The sequence below is a fragment of the Callospermophilus lateralis genome, chromosome 1 (assembly GCF_048772815.1).
Source record: "Callospermophilus lateralis isolate mCalLat2 chromosome 1, mCalLat2.hap1, whole genome shotgun sequence".
NCBI lineage: Eukaryota > Metazoa > Chordata > Mammalia > Rodentia > Sciuridae > Callospermophilus > Callospermophilus lateralis.
Window position 1 is genome coordinate 126,874,302 of NC_135305.1, and position 26,633 is coordinate 126,900,934.

The window sequence follows — 26,633 nt, forward strand, 5'->3', positions numbered from 1 at the left end:
CAGGGCAACCGGCCCCAGCTCTACAGCACAGGGCAGCTTGGAACCAGCCAGGGGCAGCTGTATTGACCAGGGCTCAGCCACCTGGATGTGGTGACTTCCCTGTGGCTGGCCTGTGTCCAGCCCTCCAGAGGTTAGGCTCACACTGCATGGCCAAAGCCCTGCCTTCCATCTCAGGACATCTCAGCCATCTAGGCAACCCAAGGCCAGGCCACCAGGATGGGGACCAAACAGAAGCAGACTCAAGAGCCCTCCAGGAGCTGGCAGGGCTGGACCTTGGATGCAGGGTGCGGACAGCCAGACTGACCTTCTGTGGGTTACGGGAGGGCAGGAGGCCAGTTTCAGATGAGATTGCAGCAGGACTGCCCTGGGGGGTCTCAGGAGGCCTGTCACTCACATGTCCCCACCTGCTCCTGCCTCGCAGAACCCAGGGGTGGACTTCGGGGACGTGTCCGAGAGGCTGGCCCTGCGCCAGAGGCTGAAATGCCGCAGCTTCAAGTGGTACCTGGAGAATGTGTATCCCGAGATGAGGACCTACAACAACACCCTCACGTACGGAGAGGTACCGCCTCCCCCACAGGGCCCACCCGACTCCACTGCCACGCCCTGTCCCCCCACACCTGACACGATACCCCAGCACACTGCGCACACCCATGCCCCCACCTGCACACCTGTATACTGGGGCATCCAGACACTAAGGGAAACAGGGACCATCACACACACTTGGCCCACATGAAAACACATACCGATCCTTGCCTGTAGAAATACACACATGTGAAGAAACGTGTACACAGGTACACACAGAGATGTATGGTACACACATTCACATAGGTAGGGACACCTGCATTCATATGTATGTGCACAGGGCACACACACATGTACATGCACACATGTATTCAGATGCCTGCGTGTGTACATAACGGTGTGTGTGTCAAATGCATGTGCATCTGTGTACATGAACATGTGTGCATGAGTGCATTCACGTTTGCGAGCGTGCACTCACACACGTGTGTGTGCTGCATGCCTACACTCTCCCACAGACACATGCTATGTACATGCATGTGCATAAACCCTGCTGGTACACGCTGAGCATGCACACACGAGTACAGTGCACACATGGAGGTGTACATGTGCACACAGAGAGCTTCCCGGGCACCACGCACACCTCAGCTGTGTGTGAACCTGTCAGGGCATCTCCCTGTGCACCAGGCACCTGTGCCATGTCAGGACTGTCACCTGAACGTGTGCACCACACAGCATAGCCCTGTTGGTCCACACACACAGTACCATGGCCCCAAACTCACACGGAGAGCGACACCCGAGCGGCACCAAGACCCAGCCCCACTGTTGCTGGTGCACAGACCCTCGTGGTTCTCCAAAGCCAGGGGGCAACCTGTGGTCCTGCCGCTCCCCCAGTCTGTGCTATGGTGGGCAGCCTCCCACCCTGCACTGGGCAGCAGAGCTTCCCCCCAGCTCCTCAGCTTCCCCAGAGCCCGGCTCTTCCTTGCGGAGAGAATGTGCACATCCTGGCCCTGGGCTAGCCCCCTGGCTGGGGGTCCTATCTGTCTACGCGTCCCAGAGCTCCTGTCCCAGAGCTCCCAGCCCAACCCACATCTGACCCAGTCCCTCAGGCCCAGAGCCTCCCTGGGGGGAACTGGGTATTGAAGGGGTAGCAGGAGGCAACGCTTCTCCCAGCCTCTCCTGTGCTCTGTCCTGCCCACTTCCTCCCACTGTCAAGTCCCCTCACCACCCACCCCTGTGGCTGCTTCTTCTGCTGGTAAAACCTGCACCACTCTGGGGAGCAGTGGCCCGTAACTCCAGGTGTCTGAGGGTGCTCAGGGTCCAGGCCATGGGCAGTTCTGCTGGGTGGGGGCGGAGCCCATCCTGGCTGGGCATGCTCTGCGGGCTGGAGGCTGGCTGGCTGCTGCTGCCCGCCCAGCTTGCAGGCCGAGCAGGTCGCATGGCTCATGGGCTCCAAGCCCACACGGGCTCACTTCTGCTGCATTCTGTTGGCTGAGCCTCTGCCTCCTGGGGAAGAACTGTGGTCACACAGCACAGGGACATGGGAAGCCAGCGGCACAGCCCAGGTCTCCATCCAGCATGTAGGACTGTGTCAGGAACAGTCAACGTGCCCCTGACAGCTGGCCAGCCTGTGGCCCCTCTGCTCCCTTCCCCTTTACCTCACCTGACCCCAGGCCAGCCCTGGGCCCTGGTGGGTCTCACGCCTGGAGAGGATGGCGTCAGGCTCACGCCTGTCCTGGGACAGCCAGCTGCAGAGCAGCCCCACCTGAGGATGGGGGGGGGGCTTCCTGCAGCCTTACCTTGGCTTGGAGATCCTCCTCGGTGACCCTGGGTTCCTCCTGTGGCTTTTGGTGGCAGGTGAGAAACAGCAAGGCCAGTGGCTACTGCCTGGACCAGGGTGCGGAGGACGATGACCGGGCCATCCTCTACCCCTGCCACGGCATGTCCTCCCAGGTAGGCCCAGCGAGCCCTTTGCAGGCAGGAGCAGGTGCTGAGCACACAGTGGCTGCTGGGGCCAGCTCAGGGGCTGGAGCAGCTTGGGGACCCTGAGAGCACCGCACCCCCAAGGCAACAGATGGGTAAACTAAGGACAAGGCTTGGGTCAGGCAGGCCTTGGGGACTCCTCTATGCTTCAGGGTCCCCATCAACACCACAGGACACTGAGGGTGCTTACTTCTGCCTGAGCACCTGCCCCGGCCTTGTAGCCCCAGGTCCATTTGCACCTGGCCAGACCCCAGCCAGGACTCATCATGGCCCCAGGTGACCCTGACCCAAGAGAGAGCCTGAGGGTCCCATCACAGGTGACCCTCTGCATGTGACGATGTGCCTGTGTGTCTCAGTGCTGAAGTTGGATCCCACTCCACAGTTGGCTTTCCGGGCATGACCCTCAGCCCTCCCAGAGCCCTGCGCACAGAGCTCCACCCAGGGCAGGTCCAGGGACCCTGCCACCCAGCCCTCACCCCAGCACTGAGCTGGTGCTAGTTGACGGGGGTGCATGGGTGTGACCAGCTCCGTGCGCTGCCCTCCTTTGTCCTCCCTGGAGCTCTGGACAGGAGGCCCAGCCACTTCAGCTTCCAGCTTTGATTAACGGCAAAGCAGACCTGCGTGGATGCCCAGAGGAGGCCGCTGAGCAAGTCCAGTTGGGGGCCTCCAACACGTGTGGAAGACCCTCTGGCCAGTGGAGGCGGCCCCTGGGCCTGGCCGGGTCCCAGCAGCAGACCCTCCTGCTGGGAGCAAAGCCCTGCTGGAGGGCAGGGCAGGGCAGGGCAGAATCCGGGGTCAGCAGAGGTGTGGGCCCCCCGTGATGCCCCAGTGCCCATGCTGAGCCCTCTGCCACCAGAGGACAGTGGGGCCATGGGCATAAGTCACCTCCCACTCCTAGAGGGCGGGCAGACGGGGACCAGGTGGATGGGGAGGCTGGACCCATGGTAAGCCTCACTGGAGAGTTGGAGAACTGACACCCAATTCAAGCAGGACATGGCCCCCACGTTCTCCTCTGCAAAATGATCTCAGTCTGTTGGTCACTCACAACCCAAAGTTCTCTGAGGCTGAAGAACTGCAGGGAAGAGCTAAGTCAAGTCCCCAGACCCTGTCACCAGGCTGCCTCAGTCTCCTGGGGCCACTGTGACCAAGGACCAGAAGCTGCACTGGCTCAGGGCCGCAGGACCCCCACCCCTGCCATTCTGGAGGCCACACTCTGAAGTCAGAACCCCTGGTCCTGGGCCTGCCTCCCTTGCCCAGCCCTGCACAAGTGGCTCTCCTGTTCCCAAGGCTGAACCTGGAGGGTCACTCCCAGAGGGCTCTCACTGGCTGGCAGCTGTGCTGGCCAGGGCTGGCTGGCCAGAGCAGGACTCATGGCCACTGGTGACCTCCCTCAGAAGTTGGAAGGCTCCACTCCATGATGTTCACCATTCCCCGACATCCAGAAGGAGAGGACAGAGCCACCACTGGGGGTCAAGGTCACATGCCACATGGACATGCCAGGCAGGAGCAGCTGGTACAGGACACGCCTGGGCAGTGTACCTGTGCACTCAGGAGAAGATGGCAGGAGCCCAGAGATACAGCCCACACACATGCCTGCTGTGCCCCCCTCTGATGCCACATCCCATGCTGGCCCTGTGCACAAAGCCATCCTAACAGCCTGCTTGCTGTGGAGGACACTGAGGCTCGGCCAAGGGGCTTGCTGAGGGCACACAGCTGGCTTTGTGTGGAATGTGTAGCTGTCACTCTGCCCTCTTGCAGAAAGCCTCCCTGGGGGGGCGTGTTACACAAACACCCCTAACCACAGCCCCAAGGTGTGGGCACACAGAGTCGCCTTCACCTGAAACGTCCATCATGTCCTTCGGGAGGAGTGGAGCCAGCTGGGGCCATGGGAGGCCCTCTGTCTCCCAAATCCACGCCTGGGCCCAGGTGTACAGCCCCACAGAGGCCAGGACTCTGATCAGAGTTCCCAGGAGGTAGACCCAAGATGGGTCCTCATTGCAGGACCATGGGGAAGGCATGGGGTCTGTCCACCAGAGGCCAGGCAGCCTCGGCCCAGTTGGGGCTCCTCCCCCCTCCTCCCACTGGCCCCCATGGGAGCAGGGCGGGTGGGGCCAAGAGGCAGGGAGGTGGGCATTGGGCACAGGACCTACATCCTCTCAGCCACCTGCCCAGGCCTTCTGGGGTGTCCTGTGGCTACCGTCCAGGGGTGCTGGGTTTGAAGTCTCCATTCAGCAAAGGAGTGAAGAGCAGGACGCAGGACAGCAGGCAAGCAGCAGGCTCAGGGCAAAGTGACAGACATAGAGACAGACCTCACTGAGGAGCAGGGGACCAGAGCCAGAGTCCCAAGGGAGTCCTGGCCTGTTCTTTTTGTGGTCTCTGGAATTTCCTCCTCTCATCTCCCCCTGTCCCCGTGCTCCTCACTATTTTTGGTTGGTCTCCTGGTCCACGCATCTGTCTTAGTTTTTCCATTGGGTCCCCCATTTACAGAAGTGTCTGTGTGACAGGTCCCCACTTGTGTCCACGGGCACTTTTGCCAACCAGGAAGCCGAGCACACCAGAGCCCCTCCCCGTGCTCCTGTGTTCTCCCTGCCCAACTCTGGTCTGGCCCCGGCCCTGGCTGCCTATGCCCCCTGCGTCTCCCTCAGTGAACCCCAAGACCTCTATGACCCCCGGAGCCTGACTGCTACCCACTGGATTGGCTCAGGAGGCTGGGGTGTCCTCCATTCCCTCCTCCAGCACAGCTGGATTCCTTCTGAGCACACTGGCCACTAGCACGGATCCCAGGAGTTCCTCCCCTGGCCCAGGCCTGAGCCGGCCACAGGCAGCCTGGACTCCCCAGGCCTGGCTGTGTCCTCTCAACCCTCCCCAGTGTCCACCCGTGCTGTCTTCCAAAAGCTGATGCCCAGCTGGCATCCGAGCCTGGTGACGTCTCCTCCTCCCCTAGAGCCTTCTGCACAGCCTGCAGAGGTGGGCCCTTGTGGTCACTTCACATCCACCACAGTGTCTCCTGGGAGGGGGATGCCCTAGAAAAGACACCAAGGGCCTAGTATACAGCAGGCCTGGGTACTGGGTCCAGGCCTCAGGGGTCCTGGGTGCTGCCCTCAGCTCTATCCGTCTCCCCAACTGAGGCCTGGAGGCTGGGTCCAGGCCTTGGGGGTCCTGGGTGCTGGGCCCACAGCTCTATCCATCCCCCCAGCTGAGGCCTGGGGTCTGGGTCCAGGCCTCGGGGGTCCTGGGTGCTGAGTCCAGGCCTCAGGGGTTCTGGGTGCTGCCCACAGCTCTGTCCATCCCCCCAGCTGGGGCGTGGGGTCTGGGTCCAGGCCTCGGGGGTCCTGGGTGCTGGGCCCACAGCTCTGTCCATCTCCCCAGCTGAGGCCTGGGGGCTGGGTCCAGGCCTCGGGGGTCCTGGGTGCTGCCCTCAGCTCTGTCCATCCCCCTAGCTGGGGGCTGGGTCCAGGCCTTGGGGGTCCTGGGTGCTGAGTCCAGGCCTCAGGGGTCCTGGGTGCTGCCCACAGCTCTGTCCATCCTCACAGCTGGTGCGGTACAGTGCTGACGGCCTCCTGCAGCTGGGCCCCCTGGGCTCCACGGCCTTCCTGCCCGACTCCAAGTGCCTGGTGGACGATGGCCGGGGACGCACGCCCACCCTGAAGAAGTGTGAAGATGTGGCCAGGCCGGCACAGCGGCTGTGGGACTTCACACAGGTCAGTGGCCTCTGAGACCCCAGGCTCATGTACCTCCAGGGCCGCCTGCGGATGAGACCAGGGCAGCGTGGCAGGAACACTGGATCAGCTGCTCTCCAGGAGCCCCAAAGCACGGGGGGGGGGGGGGGTGACTGACCCAGGGTCACACAGCAAGAGAGGGGTCAGAGTACAGCGCTACCACTTCCAGCCCTGACTGCCCGGGTTCCCAGGCCCAGGAGATGGACAGGAGGATTTGGGCAGAGGGATTTGGAGTGCCTCACCTTGGCTGGTGGTCTCAAGAGGCAAGACTGGAATTCCACAGAGCTCTGCAGAACCAGCACTCGACCCAGCTGCGCTGGTGATGCCCGAGTCTGACCCTCCCAAGCCCCCAGGAAGGAGTGGCCCCTGCCCATCCTTCCTTCCCTCAGATCCCGCTCCTGAGGGTCTCTGAGCCCAGGGCCTGCTCCTGCCCCTCACCACACCACACCACCCTCTGAGCTTGACACTCTCGGGCCCAGGTCCAGGGCAGCTGGATGTGTCCTCCAAGCCCTGCTGACCCCGCTTGCCTCCTGTGGAGACCTGCAGGTCCAGTACCTCTGTTCCCGCTGGGCACAGACCCCATGACAGTGTGAGGGGCTCTGCTGTCCCCCCAGGGGCCTGGGGACCACTGGCTGGGAAGGAGCTCTCACTGCTTCCTGAGAGCTGCCTTGAGAGGCCCCAGGGGTGGGGTAGGGGTGGCAGTGAGGCCAGGGTCAGCGGCCCTGCTGCAGCTGCCTCTGGGGCAGCCAGGTGGGGCCAGGGCCATGGGCTCGGGGCCCCCTCTGCTTCCTGGAACCCCTTGGACCCCAGAAAACAGCAGGGCAGGCTGGCAACGAGGCTGGCTGGGATGAGGGCGGCAGAGAGGACCAGGGGGCCGGGGGCTTCCTGGTGGCCATGTGGGGCAGCGTGGGCCCAGGGCCACCCTCTGTCCTGGGTGCCCCGTCTGACGCGGCTCCCCACCCCGCAGAGTGGCCCCATCGTGAGCCGGGACACGGGCCGGTGCCTAGAGGTAGAGATGTCCAAAGACGCCAACTTCGGGCTCCGGCTGGTGGTGCAGAGGTGCTCAGGGCAGAAGTGGATGATCAGGAACTGGATCAAGCACGGGCAGCACTGACCTCGCCCCCAGAGCCGCTGTCCAGGACATGGGCACTGGTGGACCTTGGGGAGCCCTGGGCAAGCCCAGGCTGGAGCCAGGACTGCCTCGTGCCACCCACCCCCCGGGCAGGCTGGGCCGTGTGCCCGGGACAGGGGAGGCCTGGCGCTTGCGGCCATAGCCACCATGTCGGGGACAGACCCTCCCAGGATGGGCAGCTCTGCCAAGGGAGGGTGTCCGAGGACTGGGACTCCCGCGCGACTCACGTGCCTTTCTACAGAGATCCTCCTCAGGCTGCCGGGACAGCCGCCCTGCATGTGCCGAAGCCCTATGAACTCACCCCAGTGACTCGCGCCCTGGGCCGAGGACCGGCACCACCCTCCGTGCACACGCTCCCTCCCAGCAGACAGAGCTCGCGCCCCTCGGCCAGCTCTCTGTCGGCCAAGGCCAAAGCCGGAGGGCAGCTCCGTGAGATCCGGGAAGAAGCAACGGCTGCCCTGGTCCCAAGGGCGACTGAGGCCAGGCCCAGGAGGCCACTCTGCTGCTCGGGGAGGCTCGGGAGGGGCCGGCAGCAGAGACGAAGCCACCTGCCTCGGGGAGCTGGAGAAGGCCCTGCGGGCAGGGGCTCCGCTTCTGTCAGCCCTCGCTGGCCCATGCCCCTGCTGCCCCCTGGATCTGTGCCCTCTGTGGCAGAGGCAGCTGCGGACGCCCACCTCTCGCCTGTTTTTATAAATAAAGTCTTATGTGGCACTTACATGGCACTCAGCCACCCCGCTGTTGGCATCTTGTCGTGGCCCCACGTGGGCTGCAGGTGCTCAGCTGAGACGTGGCCTTGGGGCTCTGGCCTCAGGGAAATGTCCCAGTCCTGGAGGACACACGGCTCTCCCGCAAGGGGGTGGGGCAGGTGTGGAGTGGCCAGAACTCGCCTCACAGCCGGCTGGCCACACGGAGGGAGAGGAGAGGGTCAGCTCCGGCCTCTCTGCAGCTGGCAGGATGCAGAACAAAATTCTCCGGCCCAGGTTTCAGGACAGTGTCCCCACGGCCCCAGCCTGCTTCACATGGGGGTCACTGATGCTCAGGACTGTTGCCCTCGCCCCGCACTGCAGCACCCACCAGGCACCTCTGGGGTTTGCTGGCAGCTGGAGGGTGTGTGCGTCCTGGGGCTGGCCTCATGTAGTCATGAGGTCTGAGCTTGACACTCTCAGGCCCAGGTCCAGGGCAGCTGGATGTGTTCTCCAAGCCCTGCTGCTGAAGGCCAGGCCCGCATTCCCTCCCCAGGCAGAGCTTCCAGGCCCCTTTCCTGGCCTCGCAGGGAGAGTGTGTCTGCCTGGTGGCTTCCAGTGTCCCCGCCCGTGGGGCAGCCTGGAGAGTGGCTGGCTTCGCTCTTGGACATCAGCTGGAGAGACTGGAAGATCCGTCTTCACCCTGTCCCACCCTCCTGACCACAGTCAGGGACTCACCCCGGGTGGCTAGCGGAGTCACAAGCCACAGGGGACCTCAGAGAACCACAGGCAAACCTTCCGTCCTAGGGGCGGTCCTCCCAGGCCCCCGGTGGGGGGCACGGCCTCGAGCAGGAGGAAGGCCCCTGTGTGGCAGCAGGGGCTGTCCTGTGTTTCCAGGGCTCCTGCCTCCTGTGGTGGGGACTGCGGGTGCCCCAAGGCTCCCTGCAGCACGCGGCCACCCACTGTGTGTCACCCCAGAGTTCAACCCCAAGAGCCCAATGCTCAGGAGGGGGAGGAAGAGGCCCAGGACCCTGCTATTGAAGATGTGCCCGTAGCTCTGAGGCCAGTGTCCAGTTGGCCCTGACCACCAGGGATGCCCACGCTGGGACCAACTTCACATGGAGGACGGTGGCCTGCACTGCCAGGAACCCCAGCCAAAGTCCTCCGCCTCAAAACATGTCGAGTGCCCCAGACAGCAGAGCCAGCCCAGTGTGGGGGGCAGAGCAGACGGAAGCGGAGGGGTCCAGCAGGCCTGCTGGGGAGCTGGCGGGAGGGGAGATCCTCTTATGGGGACCCCGCGACACCAAGTCCCGACACTGTCCTCAAGGGTGGAGGCAAAAGCCGAGGGGGCATCTGGAATGGACACAGGCCCTCTGCACAGGTCCAGCGTCACGCCCAGGTCCAGGTGACCCCAACCACGCCCTGCACTGCCTTTCCTGCCTTTCCTGCTCAGCACTTGTCTTTCCTTTTTAAACGACAATAGTGTTTTAAGTGGCAAAGGTACAAGTAAATAGGGTTTAATAAAACCTAATTCCCGGCCCGATTCTTTCATTAATCCAATTATAAATCGTTTCTGCAGCAAATTCAGAAAAGTCATGTTGTGTGTAAATCGGCTCATTTGCAGCCAGAGACCCGAGCAGGCCTGACGCCAAGACCTGAGCCGCGGCTGGGAGAGGCAGGCGGCAGGCGCCCCCGACTCTGCCCTGAGGGACGTCACCAGCATCAGAATTTCATTTTGCCTAATAAAAATGTTCCTCGTGCCAATGAATCATTGATGGCCAGGGGGCAGGAGCGGATCCAGGGGTGGCCCAGAGGGCCTATGGGGCCAGGAGGGAGCTGCCTGGCTGGAGCTGACCAGAGACCCCTAAAGAAGAGACCCCTCCCCGGAGGAGCAGCGCGTCTCGCCGTGGCCGAGTATGGACGCCAGCGTTGGCCGGGCAGCCTGGTCCTGCAGGCTCCGGCAGGAAACCGACCTGTGCCCACGGCTCCTCCTCACTCCCAGAGGAGAGTGGGTGTGGGGCCTGCCCGTCCATCCCTGGGTGGCTTCCTGGGCTTTTAGTCTGCTTCCTGGACTTGCCCATATCCTAATTTTTCTGCAAAGACATTTGCCTGTGGTGAGCAATGGTTGGCTTCTTTCTTTCCTGAGCATTTACTAGGCACCTGCTGTCCCAGGTGCTGGGAGCAGCGGGGACAGGGATGAGGGATGCACTGAAATCTCCCCTTCTCGGCGTAAGTGCTGAGGAGAGGACAAGCACCACCAGGTGATGGTGGGGACATTGGCAGGCATCAGGGCACCTCGTGGGCGAGGAGGCACAGCAAAGGCCAGGGGGCAGCAGGCCCTCCATGGGGAGGCTCAGCACAGCCAGCAGATGCGGGCCAGGGGACGGGCATAGGGAGGGAGAGGAGATGAAGGGCTGGCATGGAGGCAGGAGGCAGCCTGCCAAGGAGTAGCCCTTCGGGCGCTGGGGGACCTCCACCCTGCTCAGAGAGGGTCTGGGGCAGAGCAGGGCCTTACCTGCCTCTCGGAAGAGTCCCCTAGCTACTGGGCTGAGCCAATTTCAGGGAGGGAAGGGAGGAAGGGGAGACCCCCAGGAAGTGGCTGTGGGACCTGGGGTGCTCGCACAGGACAGCAGGCTGAGCACAGTCACAGTCCTGCGCAGGACCTGCCAGGGAGAAGAGGGACGGCGTCCCACCAGCCAGGTGGGGTCTGGTTGGTGCCGGAGGCATCATGGAGAGGGACTGTGAGCCCGTGAGCAGGAGGCTGGGCACAGGTTGGGGCTGGAGTCCCTGGCGTCTCAAGACGTCGGAGGAGGTGAAATTGCTGAGGACCACACGGACCTGAGGAAAGTGGCCCACAGAGCCTCCAGTCGGCAGGTGAAGGCCCCTGGGGGAGGCCTCGATCCCAGCCATGCGAACCACGGCCCCAAGGTTCCTGGGCAGAGCTGGTGGCAAGAGTGGGGCTTGGTGGTGAGCGGATAGCACTAGGTGTGCACCCACTGTGTGCCCACCTGGGGAGACTGGCTGGTCCACACTACTGTAGTGAGACGAAGGCCCTGTGTCCAGAGGGCCAGCGGTCATCTCCACAGCAGCCTCCTGAGGCCATGGCCCCCCTCACCTATCAGCTAGGCCAGGATCAGGTCACCAGGACGTGGCCCAACACTGCACCCTCAACCCCATGTGGCTGCTGCTTCCCAGAGGCTCCTGCTGTTCCCCAAGGAGCCACAGAGTCCCCCACAGAAGGGAAGGGTCTTAACAGACATGTCCCCCATGTTCCCATGGTGCCTGGGGAGCCTTCCACAACCAGGCCCAGCCCCACCCCTGGGCTTGCTGACCGTAGCAAGGCAGGCAGATCCTCCCACATGTCCCAGGGTGGAGCAGCTGGCAGCTGGTAGGGGACTGGAGCAGGGACACAGCCTGCCACAGGCCCAGAGTCTCGCCCGGCAGGCACGGGCAGTCCCCAACTGCAAGGACACAGTGAAGACAAGAGCCCAGATAGTCTTCAACCTCAGAAACCCCTGGGGGCTCAGTGGGCCCACGGAGGAGCAGAGGCCAGGTCTCAAGGACCCATGCAACCGGGGACATCAGGCGGTGATGATCAGCAAGGCTTGTGGGCCCTGGGAGCAACCCTGCGTCTAGGCAGGCTCCATGGGAGGGCCCGACACCGGCCTCTGCAGCAGGCAGGGATTTAGTAGGACCAGAGGAGCCGGGGATGAAGGCCTCCATGCAGGACGCAGTTTGACTTGCCCACAGCCATGACAACATGGTCACAGCGTCAGGACCCCAGGAACTCCCAGGGAGCGTTCTGTCTGAAGGCTGGCCTCACGGCTCTGAGGCACCACAGCTGCTGGTTTTATTTTTGTGGCTCTGGGGACTGAACCCAGGGGCACTCAACCACTGAGGCACATTCCATCCCTGTTTGTTATTTTTTAAGACAGGGTTTCACTAAGTTGCTGAGACTGGCCTTGTTTGTGATCCTCCTGCCTCAGCCTCCCGAGGAGCTGGGATCACAGGTGTGGCCATGTCTGGCCACAGTTGCTTCTTGCCACCCTGAGAATGTCACACCAGGGTCACTCCTTCTTGCAGGCTGCAGGCCCCAACCAGACAGGAGAGCACAGAGAGTCAGCAGTGCTGGTCATACCTGGCATCCAGCCCACAGGCCCCGGGAACTTTGTAAACTGTTCTGCAGGCAGGCGTGAATGGGCAGTCACAGACTCCTCGGAAGGCCCTGGGAGACCCCACTCCTCCTGACTCCCAGGCAGGCCTCAGTTGTGACTTTTTGGCTCCAGCACGGCCCATGTCTCCTCTGTGCCTTGTGCCCTCTCTGCTTCCTGTGAGGACACTACGCACCAGAACAGGGACCACAGTGCTACAGCAGTTGGAGCTCATCTTGACATGGCAGCTGCAAAGGACATCTGAGGACCTCGGCAGGGCCCCATCGAGGTGATGTGAATTGGAATGGCACAGACACCCTCCTGGTGCAGATAGGCCCAGAAGCTTCCCTTGGTCCTCAAAGGAGCAGAACCGCTCCCAGGCCTGCAGGCATGTGAAAGGGAGGGGTGACCAGGGTCACAGGACTTCCACCCCAAAGTCCTTCAATGCCCCTCAACTTGGGAACGGCCAACACCCATGTGGAAAGACACCAGCATGGTGGTCTCCGGGGAGGCACAGCCTGAAACCAAGACCAACCTCGCCAAGGCTGGTGAGGCTGTGGCCAGCGGGACTTCCAGCAGCCGTGGGGGCCGAGAAGGGCCTACAGCAAGGGACAGGTGTCGTGGGCTCACTACCCTGGGCCCCGTGGTCCCACGCCTTGGCTCACGGAGGAAAACCAAAGCAACGGCCCCAGACAGGTGAGGACTCTGGCCACTGTTCTGCTCCTGCAGGCCGCTCTGACTCTGGCCGAGTCCCATGCCACAGCTGCTGCCCTGGGCCACCTCCTCACAAGCCAGCAAGCCCTGGGCTCCTAGGCTCCCACCCTCCGTTGGGTCCCTCCGTCTTCCAACCAGAATCAGGCTTCTCCCTGCCACCTGCAGAGTGCCCAGGCCCGTCAGCCCTCCCAGGTCCTCGTGCCCCATGGAGGGACCATCACACCAGGTGTTAGCACAGAAAGACCAGGCTGGACACAAGCCTCACGAGTCTGTTCCGCTCTCTGCTCAGGAACAGGGTGCAGGGTCGGGGCGATGCCGTTGACCCACCTCCTGGTGCAAGAGGAGCTGCTGAACAAAGCAGGGCCCTGCCTTGTGCGGGTGGTGCTGAGAGGTGGCTCAGGGGGCATGTTGGCCTGCACACTCAGCACCTGGGGGTCTGTGATTCCATGGGTGGACGGGTCAGCGGGAGCACCCAGGAATTTGGACTTGGAGTTGGGGGTCTGTGGTCTGCCTCTGAGGAGAGATGAAAGCTGTCGGTGTCGGGCTCTCTCTTCACCCGCTTCTCCCAGGCCTCACTAGCTTGGGTAATGCCAGGGACCTGTCGCCATAAAGGTGGACACCCTCGAGGGGCCCTGCTGGCCTCCCCCTCCCAGAGCTTCCTTGGGGGACAGCCAAGGCTGCCTCAGGCCTGTGCTCTAACTGTGGCTACTGTCCACCACCTCCAGTGACCAGAGCAAGTCTCAGTCTACCTAGACCCAAGGAGCAGGGACAGGAGGCCATATTGGATGGGAAGCCAAGCACTATCACAACTGCAGATTATGGATAGAGGAGCAGCATTCCCGAGGCCACTGTGACTGCCAGCCCTGCATGCGGCCTCTGGCCCAGGACTCCATCCCTCGTACCCAAGAAACCCATGCACCCTGCCCCACATGCCACGTGCCCTCTGACTGTGGCACTAAGACCAAGCCATGATCTAGTGACAAGCCCAGCTGTAATGTCCCCATCCAGCAGCTCCACACCCAGGGATGCAGGGCAGGCAAGTTCTGCAGCCACAGCCCAGACTTGGTAACTGGGGGAACACAGCTTCCTTCAGGGGTCAGCAGTGTGGGGCTGTGGGCACTGTCCCTTGCTGCCTAGAGGCAAACAACCTGCTTGGTGTACAGGCATCATGGTCTCGTCTGGGCAGGGGAGGCTGTGGAACTTGGGCCCCATGAGGAGGAGGCCTAGAGGCCTGGGTCTTGCAGGTTGAGAGGCATTTGGGGCACCTGACCCTGGGTCCTACCTGGGCTTGCGAAGGGCCCTGGGGTGAGGCACCAACACCTGCTAATGCAGAGGCTGGAGCCACGGGGAGGTCACTCCAGGAGCCAGGCCCCGGGCATGGAGGCACACAGACCCTCCCACCCAGAGACACTGGGACCTCAGATTGACTCCCAGGTATACAGCTGCTCGGTCACTTGGCTGGCGCCCCTTCCCCAGGCCACTGGGCTTGTCAGGGCCACTGGGCTGCTGAGTTTTGGAAGCTCCCAGGGAGAGAGATTAATTTCTTCAAGAGGCAAATCCGAAGCACTGCAGGGGAGGAACCGGCAAGGCCTGAAATGCCCTGAGGTGGGAGCAGCCCTGGGGTCCAGCCCCAGGGACCCCCTTGGCAGGCAGGAAAAGCCAGTGGTCACCAGCAACCCAGGCCCAGGAAGCAGTCCACCCCAGCTGTCCTCCAGGTCCCTGCAGTGCCACGGCCATGGCACTCCGAGGAGGTGAGGGCAGAGACTTGCTGGTAGGGGAGGGAGGTGGGAATGGGCACAACCCAGCTGCCACCCGAGAGCCAGGCTCCCAGGGACTTGGGGACACTTGGCTGGGACATTGACCTGCTGCTTCACACAGGGGGATCCCAACCTCCCAACTTCATGGAGCCCACTCCTGCCCACTGGAGCCTCCAAGCCTCCAGCCGTGGCCTGTGTCACCCTCCTGCTCCAGGTGGGCGCTGTGCCCACAGTGCCGCCCTCACACCAACCCTGTGTACAGATAAGGGAACTGAGGCCCAGATAGGTCAGATTCCTCTCCCCGATCCACATGAGGACATTGGGGGACTGAGATTCAAGCCAGGGAGCTGCCACTGCCCTGGCCACTGACCACGTGCTGTCTGCAGCTTCTGACCTGGGAGCACTTTACCCTCTTCTGGAGTGAACGGAGGGATGGAGTTCCCGGCTCTGGGCCTTGTGAGCCACCACGAGCGTCAAGTCCAGAGCTGGCTCCCAGCACACTGCTGCCAGCATTTGGCAGGTCAGGCAGGTCACCCCTGAATGGGCCACCCACCCCGCAGAGTCCACCACGACCCCTGGGCAGGCTGGCTCCTGGGTGCACAGCCACTGAGACACCAGTACATACAAAGGCCTGGCAGACCTTGGAACTCAGCAGGAGCCGCAGCCGGGCACCCAGGCAGGACTGCAGGGACAGACAGCCCTCTGGGCCCGCTGCCCTGTGGGTGCTCCCTGGAAACTCCCTAGCTCTCCACCCTCAAGGCACATTTTGGAGGCTGCAATTCTGTTTGCCCGATTTTCTTCCCCAAACTGGGCCCCTGGGATGGATATAGCGACCCTCAGACACACCCAGCAGGAGCTGCCGGACAGAGCACAGCATCAAGCCATGGGGGAGCCGGGGAGAGTGCCCACCCAGGTGAGGGCCACAGCAGGCCCAGGATGGCAGCCCGGCCCTGTGTGGTCTGCTTCCGGTGCAGAGGCTGTGTGCCCTGTGGTGCAGGGAAGCTGGAGCAGGGCATGCTGGCCTCTCGTTCTACTTCTGCAGCTTGTGGTGCCCGTCCAAGATCATCGCCACGTGCTGCACTCAGAGAAGGATTCCAACCCAGGGTTTAGTGCATGCAGATCACACTTCCAGAAAGGCAGGTTTTGATTTTGAAAGTTCACCAGGCACAGCTGTGTTTAGTCAACAAAACCTGTGTTGGCACGTCCACAAAGAAGGCTTGGGACAAACAGGCCTGAGCGCCACGGTGGCTCTGGGTCACTAGTGACTTTTAAGATTTTTACCTCTTGATTCTGCTTCTACTCTATCGGTGATAAAAAATTAGTCTATCATTTTTCCATAATTGTCGATTGTCATTGTGATTAATAACCACAGAATAATATCATATGTTGTCATTCAAATAGTGTTTTAATTATAACCGTAATTGCTATAGTTATTCTAAAATAAGAATATCTTTTGTAATAAGAAACTTTTTTGGGGTGCTGGGAATTGAAGCTGAGGGGCACTCTACCACTGAGCCACACCCCAGCCCTTTTTATTTTTTATTTTGAGACAGGGTCTCACTAAGTTGCCGAGGCTGGCTTTGAACTTGAGATCCTCCCGCCTCAGCCTCCTGAGTGCTGGGTCTCAGGCATGCACCACCACACCTGGCTGAGAGGCAATTATTTTTAAAATCAGGGGTGAATGGAGTGGATTCCAGGGGTTTCCATTCTGCTGAAGGGACTCAAGAGGCCCCCTTGGGCAGCAGGGGGTCTGGGTAGCCCTCCTGCCTCTCCAAGAGACGCCTCCTCACCTGTGGTCCAGAGCATGCCCATTGCAGGCCAGGAAGACCTCAGGCCTCGGGAATAGGCCACACAGTTTCAGGTGAGGCCCTGGACTCTGCTCCTGCCCTCTGGTGGGGGAGGGACAGACCCTGCCACCTGCTGCTCAGGGCCTCTGGGTGCTGGGTGCTCTCCTGCTCACCAGTCCTCACAGTCTCAGCCCCTTCTGGAAACTGCTCATTTAATTTCCTGTAAATTCCAGAAGACAAGCTGCAGTTGCTCTGGGAACCGTTGCCCTTACTTACAGTAAGAGCGGAGGTCTGCCCGCCCCAGGCGCCAGGCAGATAGTGCCCGGGTCCTCCACCTCCACGTGTGCGTCGGTCCCTGAGGGAGAAAAGGCGGCCAGTGCCTACCTGAGCTTTGGGTGGGAACTGTCCCTGGGGGCCTCTGCAGGTGTGGAAGGGGGACACTGTGTGGACAGCCTGCTGGACCGTGGATTTATCCTTAAGAGTAGTGCACGAAGGCCGAAGGGTCGGAGGCAGACAGGGAGTGACTTGCGGCCTCGTGGAGGTAGAGGTCAGAGGAACAGCTTGAGGGGCCGAGGCTGGCTTGGGGGACGGGAGGCTGGAGCCCAGGTGTGAGGCTCCTCCACAAGCAGGAAAGGAGGTCATGTTCTCTCCCAGGGGCTCCGAGGGACCAGAGGCTGCCTGTGGCCTAGGGAGCAGCAAGACGCTCAGAGGAGAAGTCCCAGGCCACCTACCTGCTCCAGTGGGTGGGACATGGCACCAGGTGGGGACTGCCCAGGAGAGTCACCCTGGAGGACGCCTCGCCAAATAGCCCAGGGGCATTGAGGACGGTGCCTGCAAAGGCCAGTGACCCTCTCCTCCCCTGTTCACTGGTCCCCGCGTCCCCCTGCCCTGATGTGTGAGCCGCTTCCTAGAGCCCTGCTTCCGCCCTAGGGCAGGCAGGGTGCTGGGAGCCATTAGCCAAGTAGGTATGACAATTTCCTTGCCAGCATACCCCATGTTGCTTAGTGGAAGGACTCGTGGAAATAGGACATTTTGCAGGGACATTGTATGTAAGGTGACCTTGCTCAAGGACCAGGGCGGATCCGGATTTAGGGCGTTCCCGGTTTAGGACTATCCGGGTTTAGGGTGGTTCCAGGTTTAAGGTTATTCCTGCTGGGAATAGGGCGTATCCTGCTGCCTGAGTTCCCCTTGAGTCTCTCCCGGGATTCACAGAGTATTTTGAGAGGCAGAGGAGGTGGATTTGGGCAGAGAACGTGGATTTCCCCAGAACGTGTTTGGAGAGGGCCGGTGTGAGTTTGGGAATAAAGAATTGCTGGTTGAATCTACAAGGCTGTGAGTGGCTCGTGATTTTGTGCCCAGCCAGACTGCAGCAGCAGGGTGACCCTGCGAACACAGGACAGCCCGGAAGTGAGTGCTGGGCTCCTCAGGGGCAAGGCTGAGCTGGGCTGTCCCATAAGGACAAGGGCAGAGGACAGCCACATTGAATCCCACAGAATTCCTGGGTCAAGAAGAGAAGGTCAGGTGAGAGAACCCAGCTCTGCACCCACTGACTCCCAGGCCGTCCAGGCCTGCAGTGCAGAGCTGGTGAGGAAGGCCGCTGGGGACAGGACATGCAGGACCTCCAGCATCGCCCACAGGTGGCTTCTCAGTGCCAAGGGGGGCCCCTTTATGGTGGAGAAGCCCACAGGTCACTTCCAGGTAACCAGTCTTGCCATCACCAACAATAAGACATGGAAGAGTCTCCCTCCAGGCAGGAGGCAGTGGACCTGCACCCAGGTAGTCCCCAGCAGTGCACATCCAAGGGAGCGCCTCAGAGGTCACCCACGGACCCTCCTGCTGTGTGCAACTGGGCCAGCCACTGACCTCTCTGGGCTCTGTCTCCTCCTCCGCAACAGGCTGGGTCTGCCCCGGGAGCTCCTGGTCAGGCCAGGCAGGGGCTGAGGGGTGTTCACACTCCGCTTGTTCTTTCTGCAGACCAACCACCAGCAGATCCCTGCTCACAGAGCTCAGAGCAGCCCAGGGTGGGACCACAAAGTCCAGGCCACACACATTGCAGTCACTGGCTGGGAAAAGGGTGGGACACGGCCTTCCGCGGGCAGAGCGCCACTTCCTGGCTGGAGTGGAAAACAGCCTGGGCCCAGGGGACACGTGGGCTCTGCCCTCAGAGCCGCTGCCCAGGAGGCCATCCCACTCTTCCCACTATGGTGACAACCTAAGTCCTGGGTGCGGCTGCTGCCCCAGGCCACACACCTGCAGGGCCCCGAGCCCAGGTCAGAAGGTCCCGGGGGGTCTCCTCTCTGGACCTGCCCCATCCCAGGAAGTCTGCACAAGGGGCTTGGGAGTAACCTCCTTGAGACGGGCCCAGGGCAGCTGGTAAATGACCACCCCTCCCTTCCCAGTTGATGTCCTCCCTGCTCCCCAGAGCGTTGGCACCTGGCAATGCCTGGAGGCCCCCAGGCCCCCCTGCCACCATCTGGGCCTGACACCACAGGGGCCAGGTGGTCCCCTGGGGAGGAACTGCACAGCAATGGCCTGGGGACTATCAAGTGGGGGAGGGGAAACGACGCAGAGGAGCAGTAGTGCCACAGCATGGGAGGCAGGGGATCGCAGCGCTACCTCCACAGTGGATTCACCCCGTGGTCGGGCAGCCTGACCCTGCTCCCCAGGGCAGAGGCTGAGGCTGCACCCCTGCCTGTGCGTGCCTATCCTGCCGTGTGCCCACAGTGCCACTGAAGTAGATGGCTCTAAGCCTCGCGGGTGGTCACCAGCAGCCCCGGCTGAGGCCCGAGGGGTACCAGAACCCTGCTGTGTGCCCAGGATCCCAGGCTCCTGCCTCCTGACACACTGAGGTGTCTCCCGCCCCTCCAGGTGCCTGCTGGGTCCCCAGGGGCTCCCCTTCCTGCCCAGGGCAAAACCACAGCTGCCCCGCAAGCCCATTCCCTGCCCAGGGACAAACACGGCTGCATCAGCATGGGAAGGACTGATCAGGTACAAGAGAGATGGAGGGACTCCACCACCTGGGCAGGATGAGGTGGGCTCAAGGGCCAGATCCAGGGACAGCCCCACTCCCCTGGAGCAGGAGGCCGCATCCACACAGATCTCAGGCAGAACCCCTCGTGGATAGGCACCATCACTGAGGTATTTTCTGGTCAGCTCTCGGTCTGGGAAGTGACCCCTGCGACACTCCACCATGGACTATGGAATCCCATGGGACCTAAGGGAGGGTGACGAAGAGTGGGAGGAAATCACTGCATCATTAAGAAGCCCTGGAGCTCCAAGGCCCATGAACAGCTGCTTGGACAGCTCTGGAAGCCAAGAGCGAGGTGCTTTATAAATGGGAGTCATCAGAGCCAGGACACGCGCAGAACCAGTGGGCCTCGAGTCCTGCCCCAGTGGAACTTGTTCCCAGGCATCACTCAGAGGGAGGAAGAGGGCTTACCTGCAGACCGCTCTAGGGCAGGGCTCCCCATAGTGGGCTTGGGTCCACTGGGCTCAGTGACCACCATGCTGGGCTGGGGGCTCCCCATTGGGCTGGGAGGACAGCAGTCAGCCAGAGGCCCCCACCTGGCCAGGGCAGGCAGAGCCCATGGCCCTGGGTGTACCTTAGACACGGGAAGGGTGGGCATCACCTCAGGGAGGGTGGCCTGTCCTCCACATGGTCCTCTGCAAGCCCAGACCCCACCCCTGATGGCCCAGAGCCACTAGGGCAGGTGGGGGTTAGCCAGGGCAGTCAGTCTTCCCAACAGACTGGAGGTCACACCATAGCCACCTGGGCAGTATCCTGGCAGGCCCACGTCAGGACTCATTGGCCAATCCCGTGACCCTGTGCCTCAGGGACTCTTCAGGAGCGGCACCAGGCCAGCACTGGGAAGGAGTGTGGCTTAGGTGGGAGACTCTTGGCAGACAGCGCCAGCGCCCACCCTGTGATGCCCACGGAGGGCGGCCTGCCTTTCCTGAAGGTCAGTGGCCAGCTCCTGACTACTCCCCTCCCTGTTGCCACCATATGGAGGCTATTGAAACTCAGACTCTAGCCAGCCTCTGACAAGGCCCAGGCCTGCTGGTCCACCACAGAGCCGCCCACACCCATCACTCTTCCTATTTCCCATGTTAGGCATAGCCCGAGGCTTCACATCCCACACAGAGCAGAAAGGTGTAGCTGGACACCACCATGGCCCCAGGTCTGCCAGAGGTGTAGCTGGACACCACCACAGCCCGAGGTCAGCCCAGGGCAAAACCACACCACACCAGAGCATTCTCTGCCCACTGCCCCCGCATGATCCCTGGGGGATCTGGAAGTCTCCAGCTTGACCCCAGGTACTTGGCCATGGAGCCTTAAGGCCCTGAGAACCCCCCTCCCACAATCAGACCCACTGGGCTCAACTTCCTGCTGCTCTGAGAGAAGATCCGAGACCAGACATTCTCCTCTCAGTCTATCTGGCCCACAGCTCCGGACACAACCGTGCATCGGTGAATATGTACAGACACACTGTAGACATCGGTGCACATGCAGGGGACAGCGAGGCACATCTGGATGCAGGCAGACACTCAGACATGAGGGTCCACAGGGGAGAGTTGCAGCACAGACACAGACGCGACACATGCACACATGCATAGACAGATGACGTAGAGACACAAAGATGTGACTGGTTGATGGATGATGGATGACGGGTGGATGAGCTGGGGGTGGCAGTGACAGGCAGATGACAGATGACGATGGTGGTAGATGGTGGCAGCTGGGTGGATAAGTTCACGGCCAGCACTGTGAAGTGCAGAGTCGGGCCCCTGTGTGGTCCTAGTGGGGATGAAGGGTGCACAGCCACTGTGGACAGTTGAAAGTCACTGAGACCAGCACTCACTTCTGCAAGACCCAGGCATTAGCACAGCACCCAGCACCCACTGCCCAGCTCTGGGCCATTTGCCCAGTTAGACAGGACTCGATCACACTGTAGTGGCTCTCTGCTCCAAACAGTGCCATCACGCCTGGCTTCTCTTGGCCCGGCACAGGCTGAGCTGTGCACAAAACATCTTCTGAGACGGGGTGGCGGCTCCCCGTCAGCTACATCTGAACAAACACCGTGTCAGGGCTCCGTGCCTGGCTCTGCACAACATTGACCTTTGGAAGTCAGGAGAGGTTTTAAAACACACGTGGACAAGGACATGAGCGGCAGGTGCTGTTGGGCCCACGGAGGCTGCAGGCCTCCCCCACATGCCTCTGGCCCCTCGCCCCTGGCCTACAGCAGTCTTCTTCTGGGGGATCTCCCTGCAGGCCCCTCCCATCGCACCTGGGCACCCGGGTCTCCTCAGTGCACCGTGCCATCTCTGCAGGCCCTCAGGCTCAGCACACCCCAACCGCCAGGCTCAGGCTGGGGGTTTCTGGGAAAAGGGAACCTATAGGCACCTGAGTGTGTGCGGCTGCCAGTCACCAGTCAGTCAGGAAGCCCCCAGCCCGGGGCGGGGGGGGGGCGCACTGGGGCTGGAGCTAGACTGGCTAGGGTCCGAGTAGGTGGGGACAGATAGGGATCACAGGGACAGCTGAGAAAGGAAGCCTGTGAGCCAGAGGGCTTCCTTCTGTGGACGGCCATGGCAAGAGTTTTAGGCCAGAGTGGATGTGGTGTGGCAGCCCAGAGGTACAGAGGACAAATGGAAGATCCAGAAACGATGTCCTGTCCGCCAGGGAAGTGAACAGCACCCACTGCCCAGAGCCAGCGTCTGGTGGGATTTCCATTTGCCCTCGGCCTAGCCAGGACTACGAGAAGTCCCGTCCCACAGCGAGACCATAAGTGTGGGGCCACACCTGCGGGGAGCCCCACCTGTGCAGGGTCGGGGGAGAAGCAGGCCTTGGCTCTGGTGGTGCAGGACCCCAGTCTCCAGCCACCTGCTGTCACCCCTGCTGCCCAGGAGGAAGCCAGGCCATTACTAAACTGTAAGTGAAACCCCATTGGCCGGGTGGCAGAGGGGACCTCTTCTAACACACGATTGAGTCTCCCTCCGAGCTCAGTCGCTGCATTTGATTAAAACACACAGCTCCCATGGCACCCAGAGCTCGCCAAGTGGGCAGCACTAGAGCTCCCGACCCCAGGCCTCTGGCAGCACCCAGAGTTCCCCTCGGGTGTGTGTCTCCTCATGCCGGAGCAGCCAGCAGCCCCAGCAGAGGGCCTGGGAAGACCCCAGGAAGGACCCAACCTCAGGCGATGCACTGAGGCTGGAGGTCAGGTCAAGCCGCCCAAAGCCCAGAGAAGGAGGGGCTGCACAAGGGATCTCAGGCCATCTCGGAGGTGGGCAGCGCCCCTGTGGAGCAAGGGGTGTCATGGGAAGGAAGCTCATCCACCAAGACTGGGATTCATGAAGAGCAGGGGTGTACGTGTCCCAGGTGTGGACAAAGAGAAGTCCAGACCAGCCACGCGGGAGCAGGCCTGAGGAGTGGTGCACCCGTGATGTACTCACACCCTGGTCTGTGGTGAGGTCCAGATGTAGTGGGCGGGCTCTTCTCCACAGCTGGCCTCTGCAGGACTGAGTCCTCTGCAGACCCAGACATCCCATGACCCCTGGCCAGCAGGTCCCAGAGTACAGGGGCAGCAGAGGAGGGTCCAGCTGTGACTGGGTCCTACATCCTCATGGAGGAAGAGAATGGGATGGTGGGCACAGGTGCCTGCCCAGTGGCTAGCAGCCAGAAGCAGGGTCAGCAGGAGACCCGGGGTCCTGGGTTGAGTAGGAAGCTCCAGCAGAGGGACAGGTCACTGCTCACAGAGTCAGTTATACCCAGCTGGGACTGACTGCACCCCAGCTGCCCTGATCCCTGGAAGCCAGACCACACTGTTGGCAGGGACACACGTGTCCTTGTGTGGGTACCTCATGAGGTGGCAGTGGTACCCAGGGTCAATTATCTCCAAACAGCAGTCAGAGCAGGAGGAGGACTGTGTGTCCCCCACATTTCAGGGTCTGCTCACTGAGCACTCTGTGCTGATCAAGAGCCCTGTCCAGGGAGCAGGACACCACAGTGCATGGGAGAGAATGTCTGCTTCCCAAGGAGTGTCCCTGCCAGAGGATGGCAAGAGGCCAGTGCAAACCCAGGGGCAGCCAGTTGGTCACTGCGAGTTTAAACCATGAAACCATGAAGCTGCGGTTTAAACCATGAACACAGCCAGGGAGTGAGTCCAGCCCTGAGCTCAAGCTGGGCTCTGCCTATTGGCCCTGAGTGGGGCTGACTGGCACGGACAGAGCTGGACCAGAGTTAGTGGTCTGTAGCAGCTGCTCTGCTCAGCCTCAGGGCCCCGCCACCTGGCTGTGGTATCCCATGGCGATGGCGAGAGGAGGAGAGCCAGGAGAGCACTTGGCAGGTCCCCTTGCAAATGCTGCCCATGGGCCCAGGGATGGGTCAGGCACTGCAGAGGTACCTGGGGAGGTCAGGTTGCAGACAGGTTGCAGGCCCAGCACCCCGTGTTTCCCCTGGCTGTCGCCTGGTCATTCTGTCAGGCAGGTGGGTCCTGCAATCCTCCTCAGCCAGGTCCCCTGTTCTGTGTGGTCCTGGCCTGGGACAGGCAGGGGACATGGGTGGGCCAGCACAAGGTCCTCTCTCACATCTCACCAATGCTCTGTGTCCACAGTGATGGGAGCCACTGTCACAACTGGCACCTGTGCAGGGGGCAGCCGCAGGTGCACCAGGGTCCCTCCTATCCCCCCACCCTACCTGCCTCTCCTCTACTGAGCCCCCTTTGACTCCCATGAAACCCACACCTTTCTTTCCCCTTCTCTTCTCCGGCTTCCACACAGGAGAGAAAACGCAACCCTTGACCTCTGGTTGACTAATCATGGGACGTGTCATGAGTTGGCGTGCCCTCCTTGCGCAGGCCAGGCCAGCCTCCTCCATGGGGTTCCAATCTCAGCACATGTGCCCCGGAAGCCAACACCACGATGCCCCCCTTTAAGGGCACCTCGTAGAGGGCTTCCCAGGACAGGACAAGTGCAGCAGGCATGCGTGGGCACAGGGTGATGGACAGAGGAAGTGCTGCCTCTGGTGACTCCCTGGGGCAGGGGCACAAGGCACTTCCAGGATGTCATGGGGTAGGTCACTCCCTACCTCCGTTCCCAGTGCCTGGCAGAGCACCCCCCCAACCCTGGGGTTCCCATCGCTTTGGGCTGCAGGTGGGAGAGGCCCTCTAGGCTGCCTCTAGGGTGCCGCAATCTGGCTGCAGCAAACTAACGGGGAGGGGAGGGGTGACGAACAACTTGTGTAGATTGATATAGCAGGAGTAGGAGCTGTTTATTGTAGGACAGGAACGGTATTTATACATTCCACACAGCTTATCTTAATTTACATAAACTAGATACAGCAGTCCAGTCAACCAATAAGAAATCTCCACACTTAATGGCTCGTTCGCATTACTTCACAAACCACTCCCTCTGCAAAATGCCAGGCGCCATCCAGACTTGTTTACAGACTCTAACATTTGCCAGGCGCCATCCTGACTTGTTTACAAACTCTAACATTTCCCCCTTTTGTTTAATTTAAATAATTACCATAGTGGTTTTTACACAAACACCATAAATAATCTGCTACAAGCAGAAGGGGAGGATACAAAATGTCACAATACCAAGCCAATTGATGGCTCCATGCAAGTAGCCCTTGGAGAAATTTTACCAGCAATGACACCGTTAGCAAAGATCCTGAGTTACAATTTGTTGTAGATTACAGTTTGTTGTCTCAGTCCAGGTAAAGCAGTGTCTCAATAGATTAACTCACAGTCCAAGTAAATCACAGTCCAGGTAAGTTCTGCGGGCAGCTAGCTTGATCTGAAGTCTCGTTCGGTTCTCAGCCAAAGTCTCCTCCGGTTTTCAGCAACACTGGAATTTCTTCCACCCTCGTCTTCACTGGCACTGGGATGAAGGCAGGAACTCCAGATGGCTAAGAAAATCCTGTAGCATTCCACTAAGAAAACAACCTTCTGAACAATTTAGTACATTATCTCAAGGTTTTTTACATTTGAAATAGGCCTTAATGGAGCTCATTACTCATGAGCCTCCAGATGTGGGAGAATCATCATAGTTACTGGCCTTGGAAATTATCAAACTTCAGGGATGCGGGCAGTCTTCTGCCTGCAGCGTCCTGGGCAGCCCCAGATGGCCCTGGGGAGAGTCCCGGACTCAAACTGCTTCTGGGCACAGGGAGAAAGAGCCAGCAAGACTATGCCTCCGGGTCAGGTCTAGATTTGGGCTCTCGCAGTGGCGGCCGCTCCCCTGGCAGGGGGGCGGGGAAGAGCCAACTGCCACTTGGAAAATCCTTGCTGCGCCATGACCGCTTGTGCACGTGGCAGCTGCCACAGATTCACGCACCCTCCAGTAACAAAAAGTATTCAGTAATAGCCTTTTGCTGCAACTTTTTTTCTTGATAATCCTTCGTCTGAACTTTCTTTTTCTTTCTGACTAGAATTCCTGGGCTTCCATCAACACATTGCCCTAACTATTCTTGGTTCCACTGGGGTGCCTCCTTCCCTTAGTAATTTACTTCTCACCCCATCCATATTTTCATCACAAAGACAATACAATACACTGAGACAAAACAAGACACAAACATACTATATCAATCTTCTCCATTTTCTCAAAATGGCCATTTTTCCTCTCGCCCTATCTGCCTAGGGATGAGCAGATTGCTCCCGTCCTATCTATGGACGGGCAGCTTTTTTTCGTCACTTACCCCCGAGTGTACCAGGGCTCCCCACAACAGGCCACCATCTGCCGCAGTCCGGCTGGCTGGGCAAAATATCTGGGGGGTGGGGGGTGACGAACAACTTGTGTAGATTGATACAGCAGGATGGGAGCCATTTATTGTAGGACAGGAACGGTATTTATACATTCCACACAGCTTATCTTAATTTACATAAACTAGATACAGCAGTCAACCAATAAGAAATCTCCACACTTAATGGCTCGCTGGCATTACTTCACAAACTACTCCCTCTGCAAAATGCCAGGTGCCATCCAGACTTGTTTACAGACTCTAACATTTGCCAGGTGCCATCCTGACTTGTTTATAAACTCTAACACTGGGGACCCAGTGCCTTGGTGTCTTCATTTTCTTTGGCTGCGGCCTGAAGCACTGAGCTCAGAGGATGGGCTCTGCCAGCACTCCCACCGCCCCCGCTCTGCCCTCTAGTGCCCTCAGTCGCCTGCCTGCCAGGCCCAGGCAAGGCT

At 60.6% G+C, this 26,633-nt stretch overlaps 1 protein-coding gene across 2 annotated transcripts in view; it reads left to right on the plus strand.

Moving 5' to 3' along the window:
• Galnt9 (polypeptide N-acetylgalactosaminyltransferase 9) overlaps window positions 1-7,335 on the plus strand; it is a 61,734-nt gene extending 54,399 nt beyond the window's left edge. For both annotated transcript variants that reach the window (XM_076866230.1, XM_076866241.1), the window contains exons 8-11: window positions 422-559; window positions 2,377-2,472; window positions 6,036-6,203; window positions 7,189-7,335. In XM_076866230.1, coding sequence (XP_076722345.1) covers window positions 422-559; window positions 2,377-2,472; window positions 6,036-6,203; window positions 7,189-7,335 — 549 coding nt within the window. The remainder of the gene's footprint in view (window positions 1-421; window positions 560-2,376; window positions 2,473-6,035; window positions 6,204-7,188) is intronic.
• The last annotated feature ends 19,298 nt before the right edge of the window (window positions 7,336-26,633 follow it).